Source organism: Ruditapes philippinarum, unplaced genomic scaffold (assembly GCF_026571515.1).
Source record: "Ruditapes philippinarum isolate M1 unplaced genomic scaffold, ASM2657151v2 ctg1362_1_1_1_1, whole genome shotgun sequence".
Classification (NCBI taxonomy): Eukaryota; Metazoa; Mollusca; class Bivalvia; order Venerida; family Veneridae; genus Ruditapes; species Ruditapes philippinarum.
The window spans coordinates 247,888-273,339 of NW_026859423.1; the positions used below are offsets into that span (position 1 = coordinate 247,888).

General features: G+C 33.7%; 1 protein-coding gene across 1 annotated transcript; it reads left to right on the forward strand.

Moving 5' to 3' along the window:
• Positions 1–320: 320 nt before the first annotated feature.
• LOC132756473 (DNA-directed RNA polymerase III subunit RPC1-like) lies at positions 321–23,930 on the forward strand. Its single transcript, XM_060747553.1, has 7 exons — positions 321–344; positions 3,344–3,416; positions 3,994–4,192; positions 15,962–16,004; positions 16,870–16,912; positions 18,146–20,249; positions 21,028–23,930. Exons 1-6 carry the CDS (start codon positions 321–323, stop codon positions 20,239–20,241), a joined length of 2,478 nt encoding a protein of 825 aa, XP_060603536.1. The 3' UTR covers positions 20,242–20,249; positions 21,028–23,930.
• Positions 23,931–25,452: the final 1,522 nt, after the last annotated feature.

Genomic DNA, 25,452 nt, shown 5'->3' on the forward strand with positions numbered 1-25,452 from the left:
AAAAAAGGGTTGCAATGAACAATGCATTTCATACCTGAATACTTTTTTATCTGACAAGACTAATTATTATCAGTGAAAATATGCATAGTGGTATATTTTTTACCAAATGTATTTAATTTCTTTAAAAAATCCAGCTGTAATCTTCTACATGTACTTTGCAAATAATGTGTGTATATTTTAGTGATGCCTTTAAAACAGAAAGAAAAATCAGGCATTGAAATAAACAACAACAACATCTAAACTATATTAAAAGTCAAGCAGACTGAGTCACTGACTTGTATTCTTATTTGTATGGCCTTCGGGCTTACTCCCAACAAACAATGGTATTAAGGAAGGGGAGAGAGGTGAAATAAGGAATCAAGTCTTGGATTCCAATGAATACTTTTTAGCTGGACTTATAATTTGAAGAATAAGTAAAGCTATCCTAGTCACCTGAGAGTCGGGGTCGGCATAACCACTTATGTCAAAGTTTGCTTACCACCTTAAATATTTTCAAAGTCCATTGACATATAGCTTTGAAACTTAACACACATGTTAACCAACCTGTACACAGGAGGTCACTGTATCAAGCATTTTGACAGAAAAATGCCCCTTTTTCAACTTTTACATTAATGTTTGTACCACCTTAAATATTTTCAAATTCCATTGACATTTGACTTTGAAACTTTGTACACTTTTTCACTTGCATGGGCCAAACATGTACACAAGTATCAAATGTTTAGATGGAATTATACCCCTTTTTGGAATAAGAATTTATGTTTAAAGTTTGCGTACCACAGCAGATAATTTTAAAGTACATTGACATTATTGACACCTTTTAGATTTTTTCACACTTATTCACCATCATAACCTCAACCTGGAGGAGGTTTAAACAATCTTATGCCTCATTTTATCTATTAAGCACTGAGAATAGTTTAGTATGCGCTCTAGTAATATGGATGGGAACTGTCATTACAGGGATTTTTTTTGGCTTATTTTATAGCCGTTATTGGGTCATATTCCCAATTGAAAATAGTATATTATTTTGCCAATCCACAGGAAAAAACTTACCAATTGAAAGTAACAAAATAAAAATATTGAATAACAATTCTAAAATCTTTGAAAATCAGGGCTCCTTCACTGTAATAGTCCTTAAAATGTTTGAAGATGCCATCATGGACATTTATTGTTTGCATCCATTTAATCATTGTAAAATTTCAGTCATGCATTTTTTCCCAATTCTTAACAAAACACCGCTAAAATTCCCAATTCCATGGGTATGGGTCATGTTTTCAAAATCCTTAAAAAAACCTGCATTATTGGTACATACTCAAAGGAGGGGTAAGGGTGGTGTGGGTGTGTCCTATACTTATCATTATACCCCCACCACAAAATGGGGGGGGGGCTATAATGGTTTCGCTTTGTCGAGTTGGTCGGTCCATCCGTCCGTCCGTCTCCATTTTCGTGTCCGCTCTATAACTCCTATACCACTTGAAGGATTTTCTTCAAACTTGGCTCAAATGTTCACATCAACACGGGGATGTGCAGAACCTATGTTGCCCATGTGTCAGCTCAAGGTCAAGGTCAAAATTGAAGGTCAAATATCAAACACAATCAAATATTAAACAGTAGGTCGTGTCCGCTCTGTAACTCCTACACTAATTGAAAGATTTTCTTTAAACTTGGCTCAAATGTTCATCTAAACAAGGGGATGTGCAGAACTTATATTGCCTATGTGTCAGCTCAAGGTCAAGGTCACAATTGAAGGTCAATTATCAAACAATCAAATTTTAGACAGTATGTCGTGTCCGCTCTATAAGTCCTACACTAATTGAAAGATTTTCTTCAATCTTGGCTCAAATGTTCATCTCAACAAGGGGATGTGCAGAACCCATGTTGCCCATGTGTCAGCTTAAGGTCAAGGTCACAAGTGAAGGTCAAATATCAAACAGTCAAATATTACACAATATGTCATGTCCGCTCTGTAAGTCCTACACTAATTGAAGGATTTTCTTCAAACTTGGCTCAAATGTTCACCTCAGCAAGGTAATGTGCAGAACCCATGTCACCCTTTTGCCGGCTTAAGGTCAAGGTCACATTTGAAGGTCAAAAATTGACTTAGAAAAATGATCTTAAGTTTTAACATATATCTGAATATTTCTAAATCTAGGAAAGGTATTTGCTTGAAACTTAAAATATATATGAAGTGTCACAATTAAGATATGCTGGTCAAGTTTCATAACTCTGTATTGCATTTTAACAAAGTTATGCCCCTTTTTAATCTTCAAATTTACATACAATTACATATTAGATAATATGTCGTGTCTGCTCTATAAATCCTATACTAATGGAAGAATTTTCTTCAAACTTTACTCAAATGTTCACCTAAACAAGGTTATGTGCAGAATTCATGTCACCTTTGTGCAGGCTTAAGGTCAATGTCACACTTGAAGGTCAAAAATTGACTAAGAAAACGTTCTTTAATTTTAACATGTCCTTGAATATTTCTGAAACTAGCACAGGTATTTGCTTGAAACCTAAAAGATAAATGAGGTGTCACAATTACGATATGCAGGTCAAGTTTCATACTCTGTATTGCATTTTGACAAAGTTATGTCCCTTTTTAAGTCTTTTAATTTACATACAATCAATACTAGACAATATGTTGTGTCCGCTCTATAAATTCTATACTAATGGAAGGATTTTCTTCAAACTTTACTCAAATGTTCACCCCAATTGGGCGATGTGCAGAACCCATCTTACCCTTGTGCCAACTTAAGGTCAGGGCCACACTTGAAGGTCAAAAATTGACTTATAAAAAGTAAAGTACACTGTATATTGGGAAAATGAAAGGTTATTTGAAACTGTTTTGAACATGATTTGATAATAGATATGTATACAATTACCTGTACAATTAGTCTTTTTTTCACCAGAGATAATTTCTTTTTATGTATTTGTGCAACTTAAGTTATTCCCTTAACCACCTTTCCAAGTCGTCTTCTGTCAAGGACATTGGTGGGGATATGAATCGCAATCAGCGATAGTTCTAGTTAAGAATGTCCTCACTTATTTTATCATTAACTATGTCCTCATTTTATCATTAAGAATGTCCTCACTTTATCATTTTATCATTGAATATGTCCTCACTTTATCATTAAGAATGTCCTTACTTTATCATTTTATCATTGAATATGTCCTCACTTTATCATTAAGAATGTCCTCACTTTATCATTTTATCATTGAATATGTCCTCACTTTATCATTGAGATTTTCATCTTGTGGTCCTGTTGGATAATGTTCTGGAAAAAATACTTGAATTATATTATAAAGGACGTCTTATATTTTCTGTTATTTTTATGTTTAGATAAATGAGGAAGAGATACAAACTGACAATGAGAGGGTTGCTGTGGTGCCAACAACAGCAGATTATTCAACAGGTAAAACTTAAGTTATTTTCATTTTAGTTATTCAAGTAATTGTTATAACCCAGCAGGATAACTTTTGTAGGATTTTAGTGACTTCGTTTCAATTTGGCATGCATGTATGTTATGTATGTATCCATCAATTTATCACTGACAAAATTATGCCATATTAATTATTTTTGTCCTTGGTACCTTCTTTCAAATTTGCCAATGAGTGTACTATGTTGCCCACCTCAGAGGAGCTCAAGTTCTAGCTTGGTGTGGCACATGTCTGTCTTTGAGAAAATAGTAGCAGTAACTTGTTGAAAAACAGGTTGGTATTGTTAGAGAGTAGAAAGTAAAAAGTAAGTAGGAATTTCAGGTTTGCTTTGATTTTGTCATTGCTGTAGTTAATAGAAAATGAAGACATATCTCAGATCCTCTTAACACTTAGCACTTTCTATGATAAAGGTAGTGGCCATTATTTAAGGAAATAGACTTAGTGCAAATAATTTATCATCAATGTTCATATTGTAGGAGAATTTACATTGTTATTTTAGTTTTTCTTATTCTAATGAAAAATCTTCTTCCTCTGTGATTGAACAAAAATCAGAAGTTGGTCAACCAGTTTCTGATGGTGAAGTTGTGAAGAAAGAACAGACAATGGTTAACACAGAATATGAAGGGTGCATTGGAGTTGAACAGACAACTTTTGAGGAAGTTGCAGGGAATAATGTGAAGGAACAATTTTGTGAGGAGGAAAAGAAAGTACATTGTGAGGAAACACCAAATACTCCAGACCTTGTTTTCAGGTAAATACTTGACTACATATGAATGGATTAAAGTTTTTATACCTTTGTTATGCTCCCCGAAATTTTTCGGGGGGGGGGGGGGGGGGAGCATATAGTCAACGCCTTGTCCGTCTGTCCGCCTGTCCGTCCGTTGTCTTGTCCGGAGCATAACTTGAAAACCCTTGGAGATAATTTGTTGAAACTTCAAACAGTGGTAGAGGGCATTGAGGGGGAGTGCATTGTCAAAAAACCATAACTCTTATTTTGACCAGTTTTTGAATGATCTCCCCTTATAGAAAAATCTTGTCCAGGGCATAACTCTAAAACTATAAGAGATATCAACATGAAACTTTGTAGGTGAATAGATCTCAATAGGTAGATGTGCAGTGCATGAGAACAATAACTCTTTTTGTCCTAATTTTGGAGTTATTGCCCTTTGTTAATTTTAACACTTTTAACTTTGTCCAGGACATAACTCTAAAAGTATAAGAGATATCAAGATTAAACATTGTAGGTAGATAGATCTCATTGAGTAGAGGTGCATTGCAAAAGAACGATAACTCTGTTAAGCCTCATTTTTGAATTATCTCCCCTTTTAGAAAAATCTTGTCCAGGACATAGCAGTAAAACTATAAGAGCTATCAACATGAAACTTTGTAGATAGATCTCAATGGGTAGATGTGCAGTGCACAAGAATCATAACTCTGCTTTGCCTAATTCTGGAGTTATTGCCCTTTGTTTATTTTTACTTTTTGAAGTTGTCCGGAACATAACTTGGAAATCATAAGAGATATCATCAAGAAACTTTGTAGGTTGATAGATCACATTAATTAGAATTGCAGTGCAAAGAACATAACTCTGTTTTTGCCTAATTTTGGAATTATTGCACTTTGAACTTTTTCCAGGGACATAACTCTGAAACTACATGAGGTGTACTTTCCTGTACCTAAACCTATTCGGGGAGCATCACCCGGCTCAAACCGGGCTCTTGTTATATTGATGAAAGATTCAAATTATCATTTTATTTTGTTTTGAAGAAGGCTTTACAGTGATATGATGCACTTTTCCAAGATAAAATTATTGAAATACTTAGTTTATTACAACACAGAATTGTGTTCCAATAAACAATAAAAGCTCAGAAGGCCAGTTTGAATACACAGTTTCAAAGATACTGCAAGAATCATATACTGCAGGAACAGATGAGAAAATCTGGCTCCAGGGTAACTGTTAATGCTGTAGCAAGAACTTGCTATTAAGTTATTCACCGTAGGGAACGTGTTACAGTATCGCCTTTTTCGGTTACAGCATAGAATTTTCAAGATGGAGGATTATTTGTTGGGAGGACAGGTAGGTGATTTTTATTCCGTTCCATATTACAAGTAGTTTAGTTTCTTAAAGATGTTTGTGCTATGCTTGTAAGGAACAGAATCCGGTATCTAGTCATATATTTCTTCAGACTCTGCACCCCAAATTTATCGATATATTGTCTCATAAATATGCAGATTTGACAGTTTGAAAATTTGAATCGAGAGACCAATACATTTTTCTCCAATTTCGACATTATTTATGGATGCCTAGAAAAAGTAAATCTGCAAAACGTTAGTCCTTTATGTTAGGAAACATTTATAAAAGTAAATGATCAGTTGAACCTATTTTCCTGTTCGTTAATTGCGTTTGAAAAAATAAACAATGTTACAGTATAGAGCGAGGTGATTTGTGCAGGGTTACAGCATAGACCTAGCGATTTCTATCCGATTTTGTTACAGTTTATACTCATATTTCGGTTACAGTTTAGACTTCGATATTTTCTATATATTCTAGGTAAAATGTATGAATGTTACATAGACTTTTAAATCTCTGTGAGCTTATTAGCCCGATTGCTATTCGTCCGTCTGTCGTACACATGTGTGTTCAATCTCATCCGTTCAGTAACTACTTGACTAAATGTGATGAAATTTACATGACTTTCTACCAATTAGTTGTTCAAATGGTTTCGGTTGCAATCGGAGATACGAAAACCCAAATTATATATTTTGAAAAAAGGCAATGTTTAAAGACCCTTCATTTTCGAACCTAAAGCATTCAAATCAAATCATGATCATGGCGTCATTTCGAATGCTTCTTTGTTGAATTTACGATTATTTTGTCATTATTAAATTAAAAGTCGTTTTTTCTTATTTCAGACATTCTGTATAGCAGTTTTCATGTTTTTGAAAAAGAAAATAATATTGAAAGTTATACAGTATAAATTAAGGTCAGACAATTACAATATCTTCTCTATTGAGCCTGATGAAGGTACATAATAGTGGCAGGGTCGGCATAAGGCCGTCGACTTCAAATTATCTTTCATTTACTGCTGTAGTTGAAATCCAATCATGACTTTGGATTCTTTGTATGTGATGAATCTATCAAGCTAATTTACGGAAGGTCGGTGGTTCTAGTCAGGTGCATACTCGGGTCTGAAATGTTTCACAAAGGGATTCTGGGGTCTTTCTTTACACTAAAGCAGGAATGTTTTCACATGACCTCAGTGTCGTTGAAACTTAAAATCCAAGAAAGCCAAACGTAACAAATCCTTTTAAATACATACAAAATACATTATGGTAGATGGAAATTCCAACTTAAAATAAAATTTAAGGTTGAAATATTGCTCACTGTTTAATCATTCTTAGGGTATTGCCTGCTTGTTAATTGTGTCTTTTGACAGCTTTATCTATGGTATGTAGGCTTCATAACCTGCGATCCTCTCTCAACATTTCATTTTATTTAGTTTCACTCATTGTATTCTCGTTTAGGGCACCCGAAATTTTTTACCTGGGAGTGATATGCCGCTTTTCATAGAATGGCAATAACGTGTCACATTGAAGGTTCCATGATAACCGCCATATGAACACATCCACAGATGTTAAAAAATCTAAAGTGTACCAGTTCATGTTTAATGTGAATTCTGCTGAAGCCGGCGCTAGGAGGCGTAGCTTGCAGTTACCACTACCGTCCATGAACAGGTTAATCAAATGCAACATTTTTCATGTTTTCCGTGTTGGACTGTTAAGGATTCTTTTTCTCTATTTTATTACTAATAGGCATTATTATAATGTGTAATGAAATCAAGGCAATAATCTTTCTTCTTTTTCAATCGATAAATGTTCCTGTTGTTCGTTTGAAAAACAGTCCTTACTTAGAACATTTACTTATTCTGCAAAAGTCTCAATCTGAAACTTAAGTAAGGAAAATAGCAAAAATAAAACTTTTTTTGCTTAATACAACCTTTCTAGAAAGGTTTTATTGGAACACGAACTGTGTTTGAAATTAGTATCTAAACTGTACCGAAAATCTGGTATAAACTGTAAAAAATTGTATCAAAGTCGCTAAGGTCTATGCCTTGTAACCCTTTCAAAAATTAACCTACGCTCTTTATACTGTAACATTGTTTATTTTTTCCCCAACGCATTTTAACAACAGGAAAATAGGTTTTTCAAATGGTCATTTATTTTTATAAACGTTTCTAAACACAAAGGAACTAACGTTATGTAGATTTACTTTATCTAGGCACGCTTAAAAAAATGTCGGAATGAGGAAAAAATGCGTTGGGTCTCTCGATTCAAAAATTTTCAAACTGGGTCAAATCTGCACATTTATGAGACAATATAAAGATAAAATCTGCGGGCAGGTTCTGAAGAAATATATGACTAGATACCGGATTCTGTTCCTTACAAGAAAAGCACAAAAACAACTTTTAGAAACTAAATTACTAGTAGTATGGACCTGAATAAAAATCACCTGCACCTCTTCCCATAAATAATCCTCCATCTTGAAAATTCTATACTGTAACCGAAAAAGGCGATACTGTAACACGTTCCCTACGGTGTTATTGCTAGACAGTTTTCTAAGAGTTAGTTATTTCCCTTCCGTCTTTCTCAGCACAATAATTGTTGCAATGTGAGTATACTGGTTTGTCAATTATGACATTGACCTAACATTGTTGTTGACAAATTTGAAAATTTATATTAATTCTGTAAACCTGGATCAGATCGTTTTTGCACAAATTTGATGCATTGACATCACTGTTGGACTTAATCGGCATACTGACTGAAGTAATTATGATTTAAAACTGTAATGTCTCTTTTTATGCTCACATGTCACAAAGTGACATGGTGAGCTTTTGTGATTTCTTTTCATCCGGCGTTCATCCTCCGTTCTTTGTCCATCTGTGAACGACTAAGCCAATTTCATCTAAATTTCAAAGGATTGTTCTTTTGATGGTCACCTTTAAAATTGTTCAAAGAATTTTATTCCATGCAGAGCTCTGGTTGCCATGGAAAAAAAATCTTCTTTTAAAAAACCCAAGAGGAGCTAGAGCTAAGATATTTGGTGTGGAACATCTTCTAGTGAGTGTCTACCAAATTTTGTTCAAACTAAAAGCCCAGTGTAAAAATTAGATCCGCCCCGGGGTTGTTGATTTTCCTTATATGTATATAGTATAAACTTAAAAAGTCTTCTTTTTAAAAGCCATTGGGTCAATTTGGCACAGCCCCAGGGGGTCAATGATTTTCCTTATTATATATTAGTAAACACCAAAAAAACATTTTCATTGTAAAAATCCAAAGAGCTCAAGGTTAGATATAAAATAAAAGTAAAAACCAAAAAACATCTTTATTTAAAAAACCCAAAGAGCTACAGGTTAGATATAAAGCATGAACAATCTTCTTATGGGTATCTTTCATGTTTTCTCAAATAAAAGCCCTGGTGTCAAAATTGACCATGCCCAAGGAGGTTATTGATTTTCCTTATACGTATATAGTAAATACTTAAAAATCTTCTTTAAAAAAAAAAAAGCCAAAGAGCTAGAGTATGAAACAGCTTCAAATGATTGGCAACTTAGTTTGTTCAAATAAAAGCCTTTGGGTTAAAATTGGCCCTGCCCCAGGGGGTCATTAGTTTTCCTTACATGTACACAACTTTCGGAACAGTTGTTTTCCTTTTGCAATAGCAACCAGAAATGTTTACACAAGCCCAATTTTAGATACAATTTAACAAATAGATATTTGCGGTTTATAATGAGGAACGGGGATTGAGGATCAAGGACAAGTTATATAAAGGGAAAATCTCAAAATAATCTAACATTTTATAATAAACATGGTTTCTAAGTAACGGATAACACTAGCATATTCAACGATAATTTGTATATGTATTACGTGATATTGTTTTTGTCCTGAATAATATTATTCCTTTGGCTCTACTTTAAGTCGGTATATTCTGTGAGATGTCCCATCAATACCCCTGACCACCATATGTACTCGCATTTGTTCAATATGTACATCGTCTCAGTAAACCATTTTATGTATCTTTTTAGTTTCAGATAAAAACCAGAATTAAAGCCCAGATCCCGTCTTTCACTGACGATACACTTAAACATTTTTCAAATAATGTTGATATTATCATAAATCGGATAAGATCTTTGCCAAAAAAGTTCTTAACAATAGTGTTCTGTGCCTTTTGGAATGCTTTATTTAAAGAATAATGTAAGTGTTTTGGGTATCTTACAATGCAACTCGAAGAACTTGTATCTATGTGTGCATTTGAAATACATTTTTGATTTCTGTAAGAATCATGGTGAGATTATAAGCAAAAATCATATACTGGAATAAATATCCAGATATTAAGTTAGTATGATTAAGAAAAACGATAAAACTACATAAGTACTTACATCATTTATCAGTTACCCTAAATATGCACCAAAATATTATATATTTAGAGATCGTGTAGAAAAATATCTTTCAAACCCTGGGTTAAATGCAATAAAATTAGTCAATTTCTATCTTACTGACACATTATCCTGTAGCATTATGCTGATGTATTTTAAATATTCTATATAAATTTATATCCTCCATAACGCTTTAAGTAGACCGTCTTCTTTGACTGAAGTAGTTTTTTTAGTTCAAGCCATGTGATACCAAAGACATGAAAAATGGTACTAACAGCTCCTGGCTTGGCGCTTAGCATTAAAATAGTAGTGAAAAATGTTTAATGTATCGAAGGCAAGCAATAGCCATCCTCTGTTCCATGTGGGAAATAAGATCGTGCACTGGTAAGAGAATCTGTTCAGATCCTACAAAAGAAGGACTATCAGTATAACACTTAAAGTGCTAGACTCTATTACCCAGAAGGACCAGAAAAATATAGCAACGCTGAAGTGAAGTACGGGGCAACTTATTACGCTGCCACACGGCACTTGACGTCTGCTGTTGTGATGTATAAATATTGTGTTTAAAACTCCTATTCAGTACCTCACTCTATTTCAATTTAACTTAAGAATTCTTTTAGATTATTGTCAGCACTTTAGGCCGAACAGCATCTTGAAAGACAATTTTTGATTGGAGTAGTAGCGAAAAAACAGTTAATTAGGTGCAGTTCCTATGAGAAAAAAAACAGGCTCACATGCAGCAGTCATTGTTAGGTCAAGCTCCGATAAAGCTTAAAAGATGTATAAATGAGGGCTAACATGGACAGCTGACCAACAGCTCTACTCCCAGCTAGTCCCGAGACATCTAGAACCTCGTCCAGTCCAAAGTGAACTGCACAATCTAGGCGGTAGTCAATTGAGCATAACTGTTCCTTGATAATGGTTCCAGACATTATGTTGCAATTGTCTAATATGAACTTTGTGATATCAGTTTAAGGTTCAGATTTTATATCTGCCATTGTTTATAGTTTGCAATATTAACTGTTCCTTGTCATGAGGATTTTTAGCTCACCTGTCACAAAGTGACAGGGTGAGCTTTTGTGATCGCTTTTCGTCCGGCGTCCGTCCGTCCATCCGTCGTCCGTCCGTCCGTAAACTTTTGCTTTAAATGACATCTCCTCATAAACCACTAAGCCAATTTCATCCAAACTTCACAGGAATGTTCCTTTGGTGGTCACCTTTAAAAGTTGTTCAAAGAATTTAATTCCATGCAGAACTCTGGTTGCCATGGCAACCAAAAGAAAAAACTTTAAACAATCTTCTTCTAAAAAAACCAAAGAGCTAGAGCTGAGATATTTGGCATGAAACATCTTTCTAGCAAGTGTCTACCAAGTTTGTTCAAAGAAAAGCCCTGGGGTCAAAATTGGCCCCGCCCCAGGGGGTCATTGATTTTCCCTATATGCATATAGTAAAAACTTAAAAAAAATCTTCTTCTAAAAAACCAAAAGAGCTAGAGCTTAAGATATTTGGCATGAAACATGTTCTAATGGATGTCTACCAAGTTTGTTCAAATAAAAGCCGTAGGGTCAAAAAATGGCCCCGCCCCAGGGGTCATTGATTTTCCCTATATGCATATAGTAAAAACTTAAACAATTTTCTTTTAAAGAATCCAAAAGAGCTAGAGCTAAGATATTTAGCATGAAACATCTTCTTATGGGTGTCTACCAAGTTTGTTCAAATAAAAGCCCTGGGGTCAAAATTGGCCCCGCCCAGGGGGTCATTGATTTTCCCTATATGCATATAGTAAAAACTTATAAAAATCTTCTTCTTTAAAGAACCCAAAGTGCTAGAGCTAAGATATTTAGCATGAAACATGTTCTAATGGATGTCTACCAAGTTTGTTCAAATAAAAGCCCTGGGGTCAAAATTGGCCCCACCCCGGGGGTCATTGATTTTCCCTATATGCATATAGTAAAAACTTAAAAAAATCTTCTTCTAAAAAAACCCAAAGAGCTAGAGCTTAGATATTTGGCATGAAACATGTTCTAATGGATGTTACCAAGTTTGTTCAAATAAAAGCCCTGGGGTCAAAATTGGCCCCCGCCCCAGGGGGTCTTTGATTTTACCTATAGGCATATAGTAAAAACTTAAAAAAATTCTTTTAAAGAACCAAAGAGGTAGAGCTAAGATATTTACCATGAAACATCTTCTTATGGGTGTCTACCAAGTTTGATCAAATAAAAGCCCTGGGGTCAAAATTGGCCCGCCCCAGGGGGTCATTGATTTTCCCTATATGCATATAGTAAAAACTTAAAAAAATCTTCTTCTAAAAAGACCCAAGAGCTAGAGCTTAGATATTTGGCATGAAACATGTTTCTAATGGATGTCTACCAAGTTTGTTCAAATAAAAGCCATAGGGTCAAAAAACTGCCCCGCCACAGGGGTCATTGATTTTCCCTATATGCATATAGTAAAAACTTAAAAAAATTTCTTTTAAAGAATCCAAAGAGCTAGAGCTAAGATATTTAGCATGAAACATCTTCTTATGGGTATCTACCAAGTTTGTTCAAATAAAAGCCTGGGGTCAAAATTGGCCCCGCCCCAGGGGGTCATTGATTTTTCCCTATATGCATATAGTAAAAACTTATAAAATTTTCTTTTAAAGAACCCAAAGAGCTAGAGCTAAGATATTTACCATGAAAACATCTTCTTATGGGTGTCTACCAAGTTTGATCAAATAAAAGCCCTGGGGTCAAAAATTGGCCCCGCCCCGGGGGTCATTGATTTTCCTTATATGTGTATAAAAAACTTAAAAAATCTTCTTTGAAAAAAAACAAAAGAGTTAGAGTTTTAGATACTAAGCATGAAACATCTTCTAGTGATTGTCTACCAAGTTTGTTCAAATAAAAGCCCTGGGGTTAAAATTGGCCCCGCCCCGGGGGTCATTCCTTTTTCCTTATATGTGTTATACAAAAACTTTAAAAAATCTTCTTTGAAAAAACTCAAATAGCTAGAGTTTAGATATTAAGCACGAAGCATCTTCTAGTGAGTGTTTACAAAGTTTGTTCAAATAAAAGCCCTGGGGTTAAAATGGCCCGCTCCGGGGGTCATTCCTTTTCCTTATATGTGTTATACAAAAACTTTAAAAAATCTTCTTTGAAAAAACTCAAATAGCTAGAGTTTAGATATTAAGCACGAAGCATCTTCTAGTGAGTGTCTACAAAGTTTGTTCAAATAAAAGCCCTGGGGTTTAAACTGGCCCCGCTCCAGGGGCCTATATACAGGTGAGCGACTTCAGGGCCATCATGGCCCTCTTGTTTATATTCAGGTGAGCAATTTCAGGGCCATCATGGCTCTCTTGTTTAGTTTATAATATGTGCTACAAAGTCATTAATTGATGAATATTTATTTGGTTTATACTTGGACAAAACAGGACCAACCTTTCAAACTGACTATAGTTTGTTTAATTAATATTCAGCTGGAAATAATTAATCATATCGTGATAAATTATGTTTTTTATGCCACTGCAGCATCTGCTATGCAGTGGCATTTAGTGATTCACCTGTGTGTGTGTTTGTGTGTGTGTTTGTACTAGTGTTCTATAGATTATATAGTGAACTTTAAAAATCTTCTTGTGAATACCACTAGTCCCATTTCAACCAAACTTGGCAAGATTGACCCTTGAGTGAAGGGCTTCAAAAGTGATTTAAAGAATTTCATTCCATGCAGGAATCTGGTTGCCATGGCAACTAAAAGGAATTATAAGAATAAAATTAATAAATCTTCTTGTAAAGACCAAAAAGGCCTAGAGCTTAGATATTTTGCATAATGCATTGACTGGTAGACCTCTACCAAGATTGTTCAAATTATAGCCCTGGGGTCAAAATCGGCCCCGCCCCGGGGTCATTGATTTTCACTATATGTACATATAGTAAAAACTTAAAGAGGGGTTAGAGTCGATGACTTCTAATCCAGTTACCTCTCTGGAGTGGGTTCAATCCCTGGGAGATGCTTTGGTAGTTTAGTGCGGAGGAAGGTAGTCTAGTACTGGTGTAACTCTCCAGGAACGATGGTTTAAAAACTACCCGCCTATATGACTGAAATACTGTAAAAGGCGTAAAATGAAACAAACAAACAAACAAAATAAAATACCTTCTTGTCTGAAGATACAAGGCTTAGAGGTTTGATATTTGATATGTGTTATTATCAGTACTCTACCAAAGTTGTTCAGATTTTGCCTCTGGTGTCAAATTCAGCCCTGCCCCAGGGGTCATAGGTTTTCCTTATATGTATATAGTAAAAACTTTAAAAAAGTTTCTTCTAGCAATTGACAAATGCTAGAGGTTAGATATTTTGCATGAAACATTGTGTAGTGAACCTCTAGCAAGATTGTTCAAATTATAGCCATGAGGTCAAAATTGGCCCTGCCCGGGGGGTCATTGATTTTCAATATGTACATACAGTGCACTCCGCATATAACGAGATCGTCGGGACTTTGCATGATTCCTCGTTATAACCGGGTCTTGTTATAACCTGGACAGAACAAATTGAGAAATGAGACACAGTCAAACATCATTTATTTCTACTTTCCCTTTCGGGTACCTCCTTTTTGAAGAGTACATAATGTGAGGTAACTCTTTGCACTCAGTAGTTTTTGGTTTATTAAAATATACATGAAAATAAACGGCTTCCTTTGTGCTAATCACTCAATGAAATTGTTTTGTTATAACATTTCGTCACCTAAAGGACACTTTAGCCCAGAACGCTGACAAACAAGACTGACACATTTGATCACTAATTGCTCAATAATTTCCTCCCTAGTTGACCTTTGTTTTTGGTCACCATTGTTTTTCTCAAGGTGTCAAACTGATGCAGACAAAGTGCCAATGATGTGACCTCGTTAATATTCTGAAAATTACGCATGGGACGGCGAATATATGTAGGTTGTTTGTTTGTTTTGGGTTTTACGTCACATCGACACAGTATAGGTCATATCGTGACCTTCCAGCTTTACTGCTTTACTGGTGGAGGAAGACCTCAGGTGCCCTTCCGTGCATTATTTCAGGCACGAACAGGCACCTGAGTAGAACCAACGACGTTCGTAATGTAGGTTGTAACCGATATCTCGCTTAAACCGATCTCGTTATAAACAATATAAAATGAAAGGAAAATAGAATGAAAAAGGCTGCAACACAGTAGAATGTACGTTATAAGCGTTACCTCGTTAAAACTGATCTCATTATAAGTGGAGTAGACTATAGTAAAAGAATAAAAAATATTTTTGTCTGAAGGTACAAGGCATAGAGCTTTGATGTTTGCTATATAATATCATCTTTAGGTCCTCTACCAAAGTTGTTCAAATTTTTCCCCTGTTGTCAAAATTGGCCCTGCCCTAGGGCATTGATTCTTATTATGTACACATTGTAAAAACAGAAAATAAAACAAATGTTTTCAGAATTGGAGAAAGCTAAAGCTTAGATATTTGACATAAAATGTTGTTTGGTGGACCTGTATCAAGAGTGTTTTGAATTAAATCCTTGGGTAAAAATTTTGCCTTGCCCAAGGTGACTGTGACCTACTTTCTTGTCCTTTGATGTACAGCAATGACATTTTGACCATGTGCACAGTTTTAGTTGTAAAATTGAACTTTGATATCAGGTGACCTAGATTTTGATGATGTGACCTACTTTCTGGTCCTTTGATGTACAGCTATGAAATTTGAACCATGTGCACAGATTAAGATGTAAAGTGAACTTTGATATCAGCCGACCTAGATTTTGACAAAGTGTCTTACTGTGTTGTCCTTTGATGTAGTCATGAAATTTAGGCTGTGTGAAATATGACCTTCACCACCAAATTCACTAGACTCAACTGCATTGATATTATTCCTACTCTGATCTTTTTTTTGAATAACAATAGATTTAACCACTAATCTGTTAATAAGAATTAGATAGGTCAGGGATCTATGCATTATGACAATCTTCAATTGTATAGAAACAAAAAATATCTGTTCCTACATTACTATTTAGTGTTGTATTAATGCGGTGGCAATTAGCATTTTTCACAAATGCAATCTTTTTTTTAAACATGCTTTAATTTTTTCAAAGTTACAGTATAACAAGAGGATGTGCTGATAAACTTTACAAAAAGGCAAGAGAAATTACAATTACTCAGTTACATTTCTTGACGAAATTTACTTTTTGAAAATTCTGATGATTTTTGTAAAATATCCATACATTTTAATTATAGTTACAACAGAGGCCTTGGTGGTTTAGTGGTAAATGGGCACCAATGCCTCTGATCAAATATCCAATAAACACTGTTGGTTTGAATTCTGTTACTAGGGTCTTTGAATTTTTTTCCATATGAGAATGGTATCCAGACTGAGTAATTATTAGTGAAAAAGGATGGTTATACTCAGGTGTAAGCCAGAGCCTGAAATTTTGCATGCAGGGACATATGCTAAAGGTCTTCTTCCAAAAGTAAATTTGAAGCTTGAAAATTGACACATTATCAAAGTAAATTTGGCTTAAAACCCATCTAAACAAGAAGTAATAAAAACTGAATAATTTTGTCACTTTTGTTTTTGGTCCAGCATGTATTCCCTTAATTGTAGAGCAAGACAAATCATAATTAAGAGCATTCTATTATATTAAAGGGACTCCACTCTGATTTTTTGACATGAAGGGACTTGAAATATTTTTTTGCAGTTTGTGTACCATTTGAAATAGTAATGGACTTATAACTTATAAGAAAAGTTTTTAATCATTCCCTCTCTGCATTTTTTAAGAATTGGCATCTTTATTTTGAAAAAAAACAACAATTACTCAATCATGAAAATCTGGCTGGATATAGCACAAAAGGTTGATTTTCATTTAATTCATAATAATATTTCTTTATCATTTTAAAGTCTAGAGTTGATTAATATGTAACTTTTAAATTTTTATGTTTTTAAACTTTTGGATCATGGGTCTCTTGCAATTATAATCAAAATGTGAAATTAAATTGATTTCAGGTGGTTCCAGCTAGATCAAATAAAGCCCAGTGTAAAAATTTAGGTGAGTATTTAAGTTTTTATGACACATCAGCATGTCATACTGCACCAGTCTTGTCAGTTGTATTACCATTGCTTTTTGACCTCGGTAAAAATAGCAGAGACTTTTAGATGTCAAAACCCTGGTAAAGGAGTAATGGCACCTCTTTTAAAAAGCAGTGGGATAGTAAAAATATTCTGCATTGTTTTAGCTCAAAATTTATCAAAATTGCTAGGATAAAATCTTTATTTATACTACTCAGTGTCCTATCATAATGTATAGCAGAAGCATCTGTGTCTTTCAGTTTGTTTATTTCTTAGATATTCACTTAAAACTTGTTCACTACCAAAATCAACTATCTAACTACCAAGAAAATTTGGGGGTATTGTTTGCCAACAGGTTTTATCATGCTTTAGGGCATACTTTTGAAGGGCTTGTCCATCTGTTTATTTGTATGTCTTGTAATCCCTGTCAACCGAAGCTGTGGTATATGTCACCTGGCATGAACATTGCACTATTTATTTTGAAATAACACCACATCACAGTGATATTTGTTTAATTTTTGTTTGTCAAATTAATAACTTGAGAAGGAATAAGCCTACAAGGTCATTGGGCCAAAGGACTAGCTTACAAGAAGCAGTTAAGCACTTTTTATAAAATCTTAGTAATAAGCCAAAGTCTTGGAAACTTTGATGGGACCTTGCTCATGGCCAGAAAGTATCCAATATTGATTTTGAGGTAACATGGCCGGTGTCACTGTGAAAAATCCTTGTCTGATCAATAACTGGTAGTGAACAGTCTTATGTTTGTTCAACTAGGTGGAGACCTTGCTCATACCCTTTGATTTTAAGGTCACTTGGTCATGTGCCTATGCCACATTGCACTTCATGTAAAGTCCTGGTCAAATGAGTTACTTGAGATTTAATAAGTTAAGGTTTATTCAACTTAGTTAAAGGACATTGTCCATGGCCAGCAGTTGACCATTATTGACTTTGGGATCATTAGATCTGAATCATAGTGACACCTGTTGATGAAAAATTTTTTAAAGTGTGTAATCATTAACAAGAGTTTCTTCATGCACAGGTTTGTGAAAGTTAGCAATCATGTTATATTACTTGTATAGAAATACACCATAGAGTAGAGGCATAAGTGTTGTATTGATACATTTCTATCTAAAATCTTAATTTAAAGTGAACCACATGATTTATATATACATGTATATCTAAGAATAAATCATTTTCTGTTGTTGTTTTACAGATTTACATATTTGCAAACCAACACCAAAAGCCGAGGCATGTGAACTAGTCTATGATCATCCAAAAGGTTCAAAGAAAAGGAAGGAGATTGAAGATGAATCTAGTACAAGGGAAAAATACCCAGTCAAGAAAGCTAGGACTGACAGCTGCTCACAAAGCTTTACAGAACAGCGCTATTATAGTATTATGAGAAAATTGCGGGAGGAACAGCCTTTCTCCTTCAGTCATTTCTTTGGTATTCCATTTAAAGTATACCATACTCCTGAACTATTTGATCCCTCTGACATGACAAGATTTGTACATGTAGTCATCCTTAGTTATGCTATGCAAATCATTTTTGACTCTCATTCAGAAAATCAAAGTAATTTCAATGAAGATCAAGAGGATGTTACAGACAGATCTAAGACAACTTATTACGATTTAGACCTACTGAATGTGAATGAAAACAATCAACAATTGAATCATGATTTAGAAATGTTGAATGATGGCAACCATGATTTAGACCAGTTGAATGATGGCAACCTTTATGTAGACCAGTTGAATGATGGCAATGTTGATGTAGACCACTTGAATGATGGCAGCCATGATTTAGACCATTTGAATGATGGCAACCTTGATGTAGACCACTTGAATGATGGCAACCTTGATTTAGACCACTTGAATGATGGTAACCTTGATGTAGACCACTTGAATGATGGCAACCTTGATTTAGACCAGATGAATGATGGCAACCTTGATGTAGACCACTTGAATGATGGCAACCATGATTTAGACCAGTTGAATGATGGCAATCTTTATGTAGACCAGTTGAATGATGGCAACCTTGATTTAGACCACTTGAATGATGGCAGCCATGATTTAGACCACTTGAATGATGGCAACCTTGATGTTGACCAGTTGAATGATGGCAACCTTGATGTAGACCACTTAAATGATGGCAACCATGATATAGACCACTTGAATTATGGCAACCTTGATGTAGACCAGTTGAATGATGGCAACCATGATTTAGACAACTTGAATGATGGCAACCATGATTTAGACCACTTGAATGATGGCAGCCTTGATGTAGACCAGTTGAATGAGGGCAGTCATGATTTAGACCACTTGAATGATGGCAGCCTTGATGTAGACCAGTTGAATGAGGGCAGTCATGATTTAGATCAATTCAATAAAGGTAAACATGATGTAGAGCAGTTGAATGATGACAACAATGATTTAGACCAGTTACATGATAATCAATGTATAGTACATTCAAATGTTGACAATCTTCATACAAATCAGTCTAATATAGATAAACAATATCCTCAGCAGTCTGCAAGAAAATCTAAAACAGGGAAAAGGAAGTTCAATGCACTCGGATGTAAAGTATCAGACATATCATCTGTTGAAAGTACATCAGAAAGTGAAACTGTTGATTCACCACAAGAAGAAACAAAGTCTAAGAAAAGTAGAAAAAATACACATTTTGAAAACAATCGTCCAAACCAAGATGTTAAATATGACATGAAAGGAAAATGTCCTGTAAGAGGCAATGGGAGAATTAAAAGGTTAAGCAGAAAGGAAAGTGTACCACAAAATACTCATGAATCTACCACAAAAAGTCATGAAATGCATGCACAGGCAGGTGCCGTAGGACCACCACCTCTGAACAAACCAAACTTTGCCATTATAACAGATTCAGGGGCTAACAATGAAGGAGTGAAAAGTGATCATAATCATAATATGATTATACTAAATTTAAAGAAAAAGGTCAGTAGTAAAGCAAAACCTGCAGTTGCAAATGTGCAGTTGGATAAACAGCTTTCTGTAACACCAAGACATCATGAAACACATGCAAAAGATAGGAGACAACCCCCTCAGAAAATCCCAAACTTTACTTTAATTGATCCAGAACTTTTTAAGGATAGCGCTGAAGAACAGAAAACTGCTCATGAGAGAATTGTACTGAAATTGGTAAAAAATGGAGGAAAATGGGAACTAAAGAAAGACCCGCCTGACTCTAATGATTATGTGGAAGAAGGTGATGAAGAAGACAATGAAAAAACATTGCTGTATGGGTTTGATGGTCCTTACGGAAAGATTGTCAAGGATTAGAACAAAAGGTAGATTTTTTAGGGAATTGGGGTTTTGCCATTTCAGTTTGTAACTGAATTAAAGTCATATGTGAACAACAAGTATAACCAAACTTTGTTTAAAGTTTTTCAAAAGTTTCATTATCCTAAAACAAAGATGCAAAATACATGAGAGAAAAATAGGCTCTCTGTGGGATTTGAACTCACTACAAATACTAAACGCAAGACTCTGATCCACCTAGACAGATTGTAAACTTAAAGTTAATTAATATTGGCATGCTTTTTTTTTTATCTAAAACACTGTACTTATTCAGAAAATCATCTTGGGCATCCGTGGCTGAGTGGCATCAAACCACTTGGCTAAGGTTGCTGTCTTCAAACTTTTCCCCTTGACCGCTGTATTCGAATCCTGTGAGGGACTTTGGATTTTATCATATGAAAAAAAAGCTATCCAGCTAGCTTAAGGAAAGTTGTGGTTCTACTCAGTTGCCCATTTCTGCCCGACCTAAAGCATAAAAGCATAGAGGAGCATATGTGGTCTTCCTCCATACTAAAAGGTGGAAAGTTGCTTTAATATCTCTAGAAAAGAAAAACATTTACTATTAAAAACCAACTTGGTCCTTTTTTCTTACTTTATGTTTATCGATTAAGTGCTGTGACATTGGAGGAGACCCAATCTTTCAAAATCAAAAACCAAGAAAAAAAAACTTTGTTAATCACAAAGCCATAGAATCAATTACTATAACTGATATCAAAGATTAAATTGAGAATTGTTGCATACATAACAAATTTCTAACTTATTTTTCAGCAAGCCGAGCATAATTTCTTCGAATGATCAAAATTAATGTTGATGACAATTGGATGCTTTTCGAAATAGAGTGGACTCCTCTCAGATGCAGATGAGATGTTCATATACTATATACTTCTTCTTACTATGTAAATTATTTTCAGACGTACTGATTTAATTTACTCCTAACCTGCTGGAACTTAAAGCATTACACAACTGTGCAGTATGATAAAAGCTAGACTTTTTCATTTTGGTGTATTGAAAACGTTTCAACTTTAAATGGACTGTTTTAAAATTGAAACTAGAGCATTAAAGTCCATTATGCAAGTTCAGCAGATTAAGGGCTGAATATAATGTATTGAGAACTGCTAGCGTTAAAGATCTTTATGGAAATTTAGACCATTTCAACTTCTGCTCCTGATTTTTGTGTATGAAGTATTGTACATGATTAAGTTGACAGGAATATTATGTTTGAGAGCTGAAGCTATAGGATATATTATGCTAGCATTACAGATAATTGTGTAACTTTATAATACTGCATGTTTGTAATGAATTGTTTTTCATTGAATAATGGTGATGTTTATATAGTTTTATATACACAGCTGCTGTCAGTTTATTAAGGAATCAGCTTTACTTTGAAAAATGAAGTTTTCTGTATTATAAATTTGTCATAAAGATTTCTAAAAGGTTATATAGCTGTATATAAACGGTTATTTGCAATATAACCCTTATGTAGCGGCTCAGCTTATATAATTATAAAAACAACTGTTTATATAGGACCATATAACCTGTCAAAATTCTGTAGGACTAATAATATATACACGATCTACACAAGTTGTATTTGTTTTGAGTCTTCTTTACATGTGGAAGAAAATATTTTAAAGTGATGTTATGCCCAATTTTTTGCTGACGAGTTGAATCAGTAATATTTTTCAAAAGATTGTTAATTATAATTAAGTGCTTGACCGATATTTGATAATGAAAGATATTAAGGAAAAAATACAAAAACTACCTAAAATATAATTATAAAAAAACTGCGCCGCTTTTTAAAAAAAATTTATCAATACATATTCTGAGCAATATTTATAAAAAATTTCTGTGGGTTAAGTGGATTATTGATTAATTTTGCATAGTAATATATTAAATTGAACACAATTATGGAAAAAGGTAAAGTTAATTTTATTCTAGACTTTTACCAATGCTCTTGCCATTTGCACTTTGATGAGCATAACACCACTTTAAAATGTGCCTTGGCATGCTCTTTGAGAATTTTTTGGACAAGTTTGATCAAATTGTTGAAATATTTATCCTTTTTATATTATATGATGAAGTGAAACCCAGATGCCAAGCAACAGCAATAACTATTGTTTAATTAAAGTGAAATTTTCAATTTGTCAAGAATTGTACAAGAATTTTAATACATTTTTATTTTATTTTTTGTAGATAGTAAAATCTTTAATAAGTGTTGTATAATAAAGAATCATGGTTAACTGAATGTATTCCAGAAAGCTAATTCTGTGATTTGAGATAGAGATTGAAATTTTAGACTTACAGTTTTTGTTTATTATAAGATTTGGTAACATTAATTGATTTTTAAAAAAAGTTTTATTCAACGCAACTTCCAGTCTTGAACGAACTGTTTATAAATGTTAGAATTACGCATAACAATGTTTTAATTGCATGTAAAATTTTGTACATATACATGTATATGTTGATAGTTATTGATTTTTTAATGTTCGTACCTTTGTTTTTGTACAACTATACTAGAGAAATATAACTAGTCTATGCAAATTAAATAATTAAGATTTACTGTGGTCATCTTTAATAAAATGAAGTACTTTTATTGCAGAAATTTATTGAAATTTAAAATATTCTTACTGAAAATGTCAAAGTTGAGTAAGTAAATGCAAAACTATTTTTTTTGGGACGCACCCTACACAATATCTCAGGTCAAGTTAATTTGTTGTTTTTAAACAAAAAAAAGCACTGCCAATTTTTTTAGTGACATTTACAATATCTTCATACTGTGTTTTAGACATAATTATCTACTCTGTTGAATTTGAATGGTGCAATAGAATATTATGAGATGCCAGTGTATATAGTTTCTCCCGCTTGCCCTTTAAGTATGAACCTTGTATGTTATGGAGATTCAGTCGCCAGTATAAAACATATCAGATTCAATGTGTCTATGCATTCATACTTCTTTCTAAATTGTTCTCAAGAAGCTATGAAACTATGTGTACAAATTGTAAATTACCCACTAATGCTATTTACCTTGTTTTCTTCTGTGAGAAAATGGAGAGTATCAGATCTACATTATGGTCCATCCTGTAACATATGTTAGGCATATGTTCCCTTTCACCAGAATCACAACTTTTAGAAATGTTTAAGAGGTTTTGATTCTTTTGACATGAACTATAGCCTGAGAGTATCACGTTTTAAGGTGTTCCTGGCCAGCGTCTATAACATGGCTACCTGAACAATGTATAAACTGTGATATTAGCAGATTGTGAATAACTTCATTACATTAAGTTATATTGAGTTATGAATGTGTACATAAAGATTTAATACTGAATGTTACATATTTTCTATTATTTATTGTTGTTTTATGAATTTTCCTATTATAAATGTACATTTTTGTGATATCATTACTCTCTGTTCACAAGACAACTAACACTCCTTAATGTTTCGTTTTCGTTTAAGGTTATCGAACAGGTGTTGCTTAATTTAAATCATAGACAATGTAGATTATAGATAGTTGTTTTCACAAGTGCCTTTATATTTATATAAAAACAACAACTGACATGGCTTAAACACATCTTAATCGCCTTAATAATTTTGTTTCGGTTAAGGTTAATTTCTTAATGTGTTTTTGGCATTCATATATATATTATAAAAGTTATTATTCCTTTCTTATTCATTGTCTTTCCCTTTCCTCAAAATTCAAATTATTGTAACTTTAAAATACTTAAATAATTTGGCTTCACCTAAGTGATTTTGTTACACTAAACAAGCTCTTGATATATACATTAATCTAGAGTTGACACTATGAACCTGATATCTATGCATAAAAGTAGCTTCAAATGTTCATTAATTTATTTTCTTTTTCTCTCTAAATTGACAATTGTCGATAGATATCACAGATTAATTGCATTAGTTATCTTTCAGTATGAGTAAATATATGAATGTTTGTACATACATGTATTTTAATTATGCCTTTTTCTTTACTGATTTATATTATACACCTTGTAGATCTTGTATTTATATTTACTGTATATATAATCATTTGTACAAATTTTAATATGCATATTATATTCAATATTATATAAAAGCTCTTCGATCAGTTATGGAGGAAGTAAAGATAATAATAATGCATGTTATGATGTACTCAAAAGATATTTATTCTACATTTCAAAAGAGACTGTTTTGAAATTATCAGACTGAGTATTTTCAAAATTTCAATTACTATAGTAGCAAAATATATCTTAGCATTTGTTAGTAATTATATATTTGTAATATACTCCACAAGTGTGACATAGATTTTTGATGATCAGCTTTAATGCCACTTAATACGCTGTATGCTATTCAGCACATTGTTAATACCGCACAATGAATAATGAATAGTGCTGTCCGTATAGAATGTCTTAATGAGGCTTTTCATAAAGAGGTTTTGAGATATATACACTATTTATATATGTGAACTAATTCTGAGGCTTTGTTAAAAAATTATATCTAAGATTTTGTTTGTTTTGCATGTAACTATGCATGTTAACTTATTCTGAAGTCTATTAGTTTTATATTTAATATATCTTAGGTATTGTCTCTCAATGTATGTAGGGGAGTCCGTGGCCGAGTGGTTAAACTCGTTGACTTCAAACCACTTGCCCCTCACCGCTGTGGGTTCGAATCCCGACAGGGACTTTGGATTCTTTCATGTGAGGAAGCTATCCAGCTAGCTTACGAAACGGAAGGTCGGTGGTTCTACTCAGGTGCCCGTTCGTGCCTGAAATAATGCACGGAAGGGCACCTGAGGTCTTCCTCCACCAGTAAAGCTGGATGTCGCGATATGACTAGTCCTATACTGTGTCGATGTGACATAAAACCCAAAACAAACAAACTCAATGTATGTAAATTAATTATGTTGTCATGGAATTATATAGTAAATATATCTTAATTTTATTTCTCAATGAACATAACCTCATTCATGTAGCTTTATAAATACTTTATTTTACATTTCGTTTCGCTAAGGAAATGGTATCTACTTAACATACATTTGTCTATCACTTATTCAATCAATTATAAAACTACATGGATTAAAGTAAAAGTTACATCTTTACTTTCGTTTCGCTAAGATTATTATTTATTTGATATCCATGTCAGTAAATTTTCTGCATTGACACTTCTCTGTAGCTCATTAATTTTTGTCAATTGAATGTTTTAAATAAT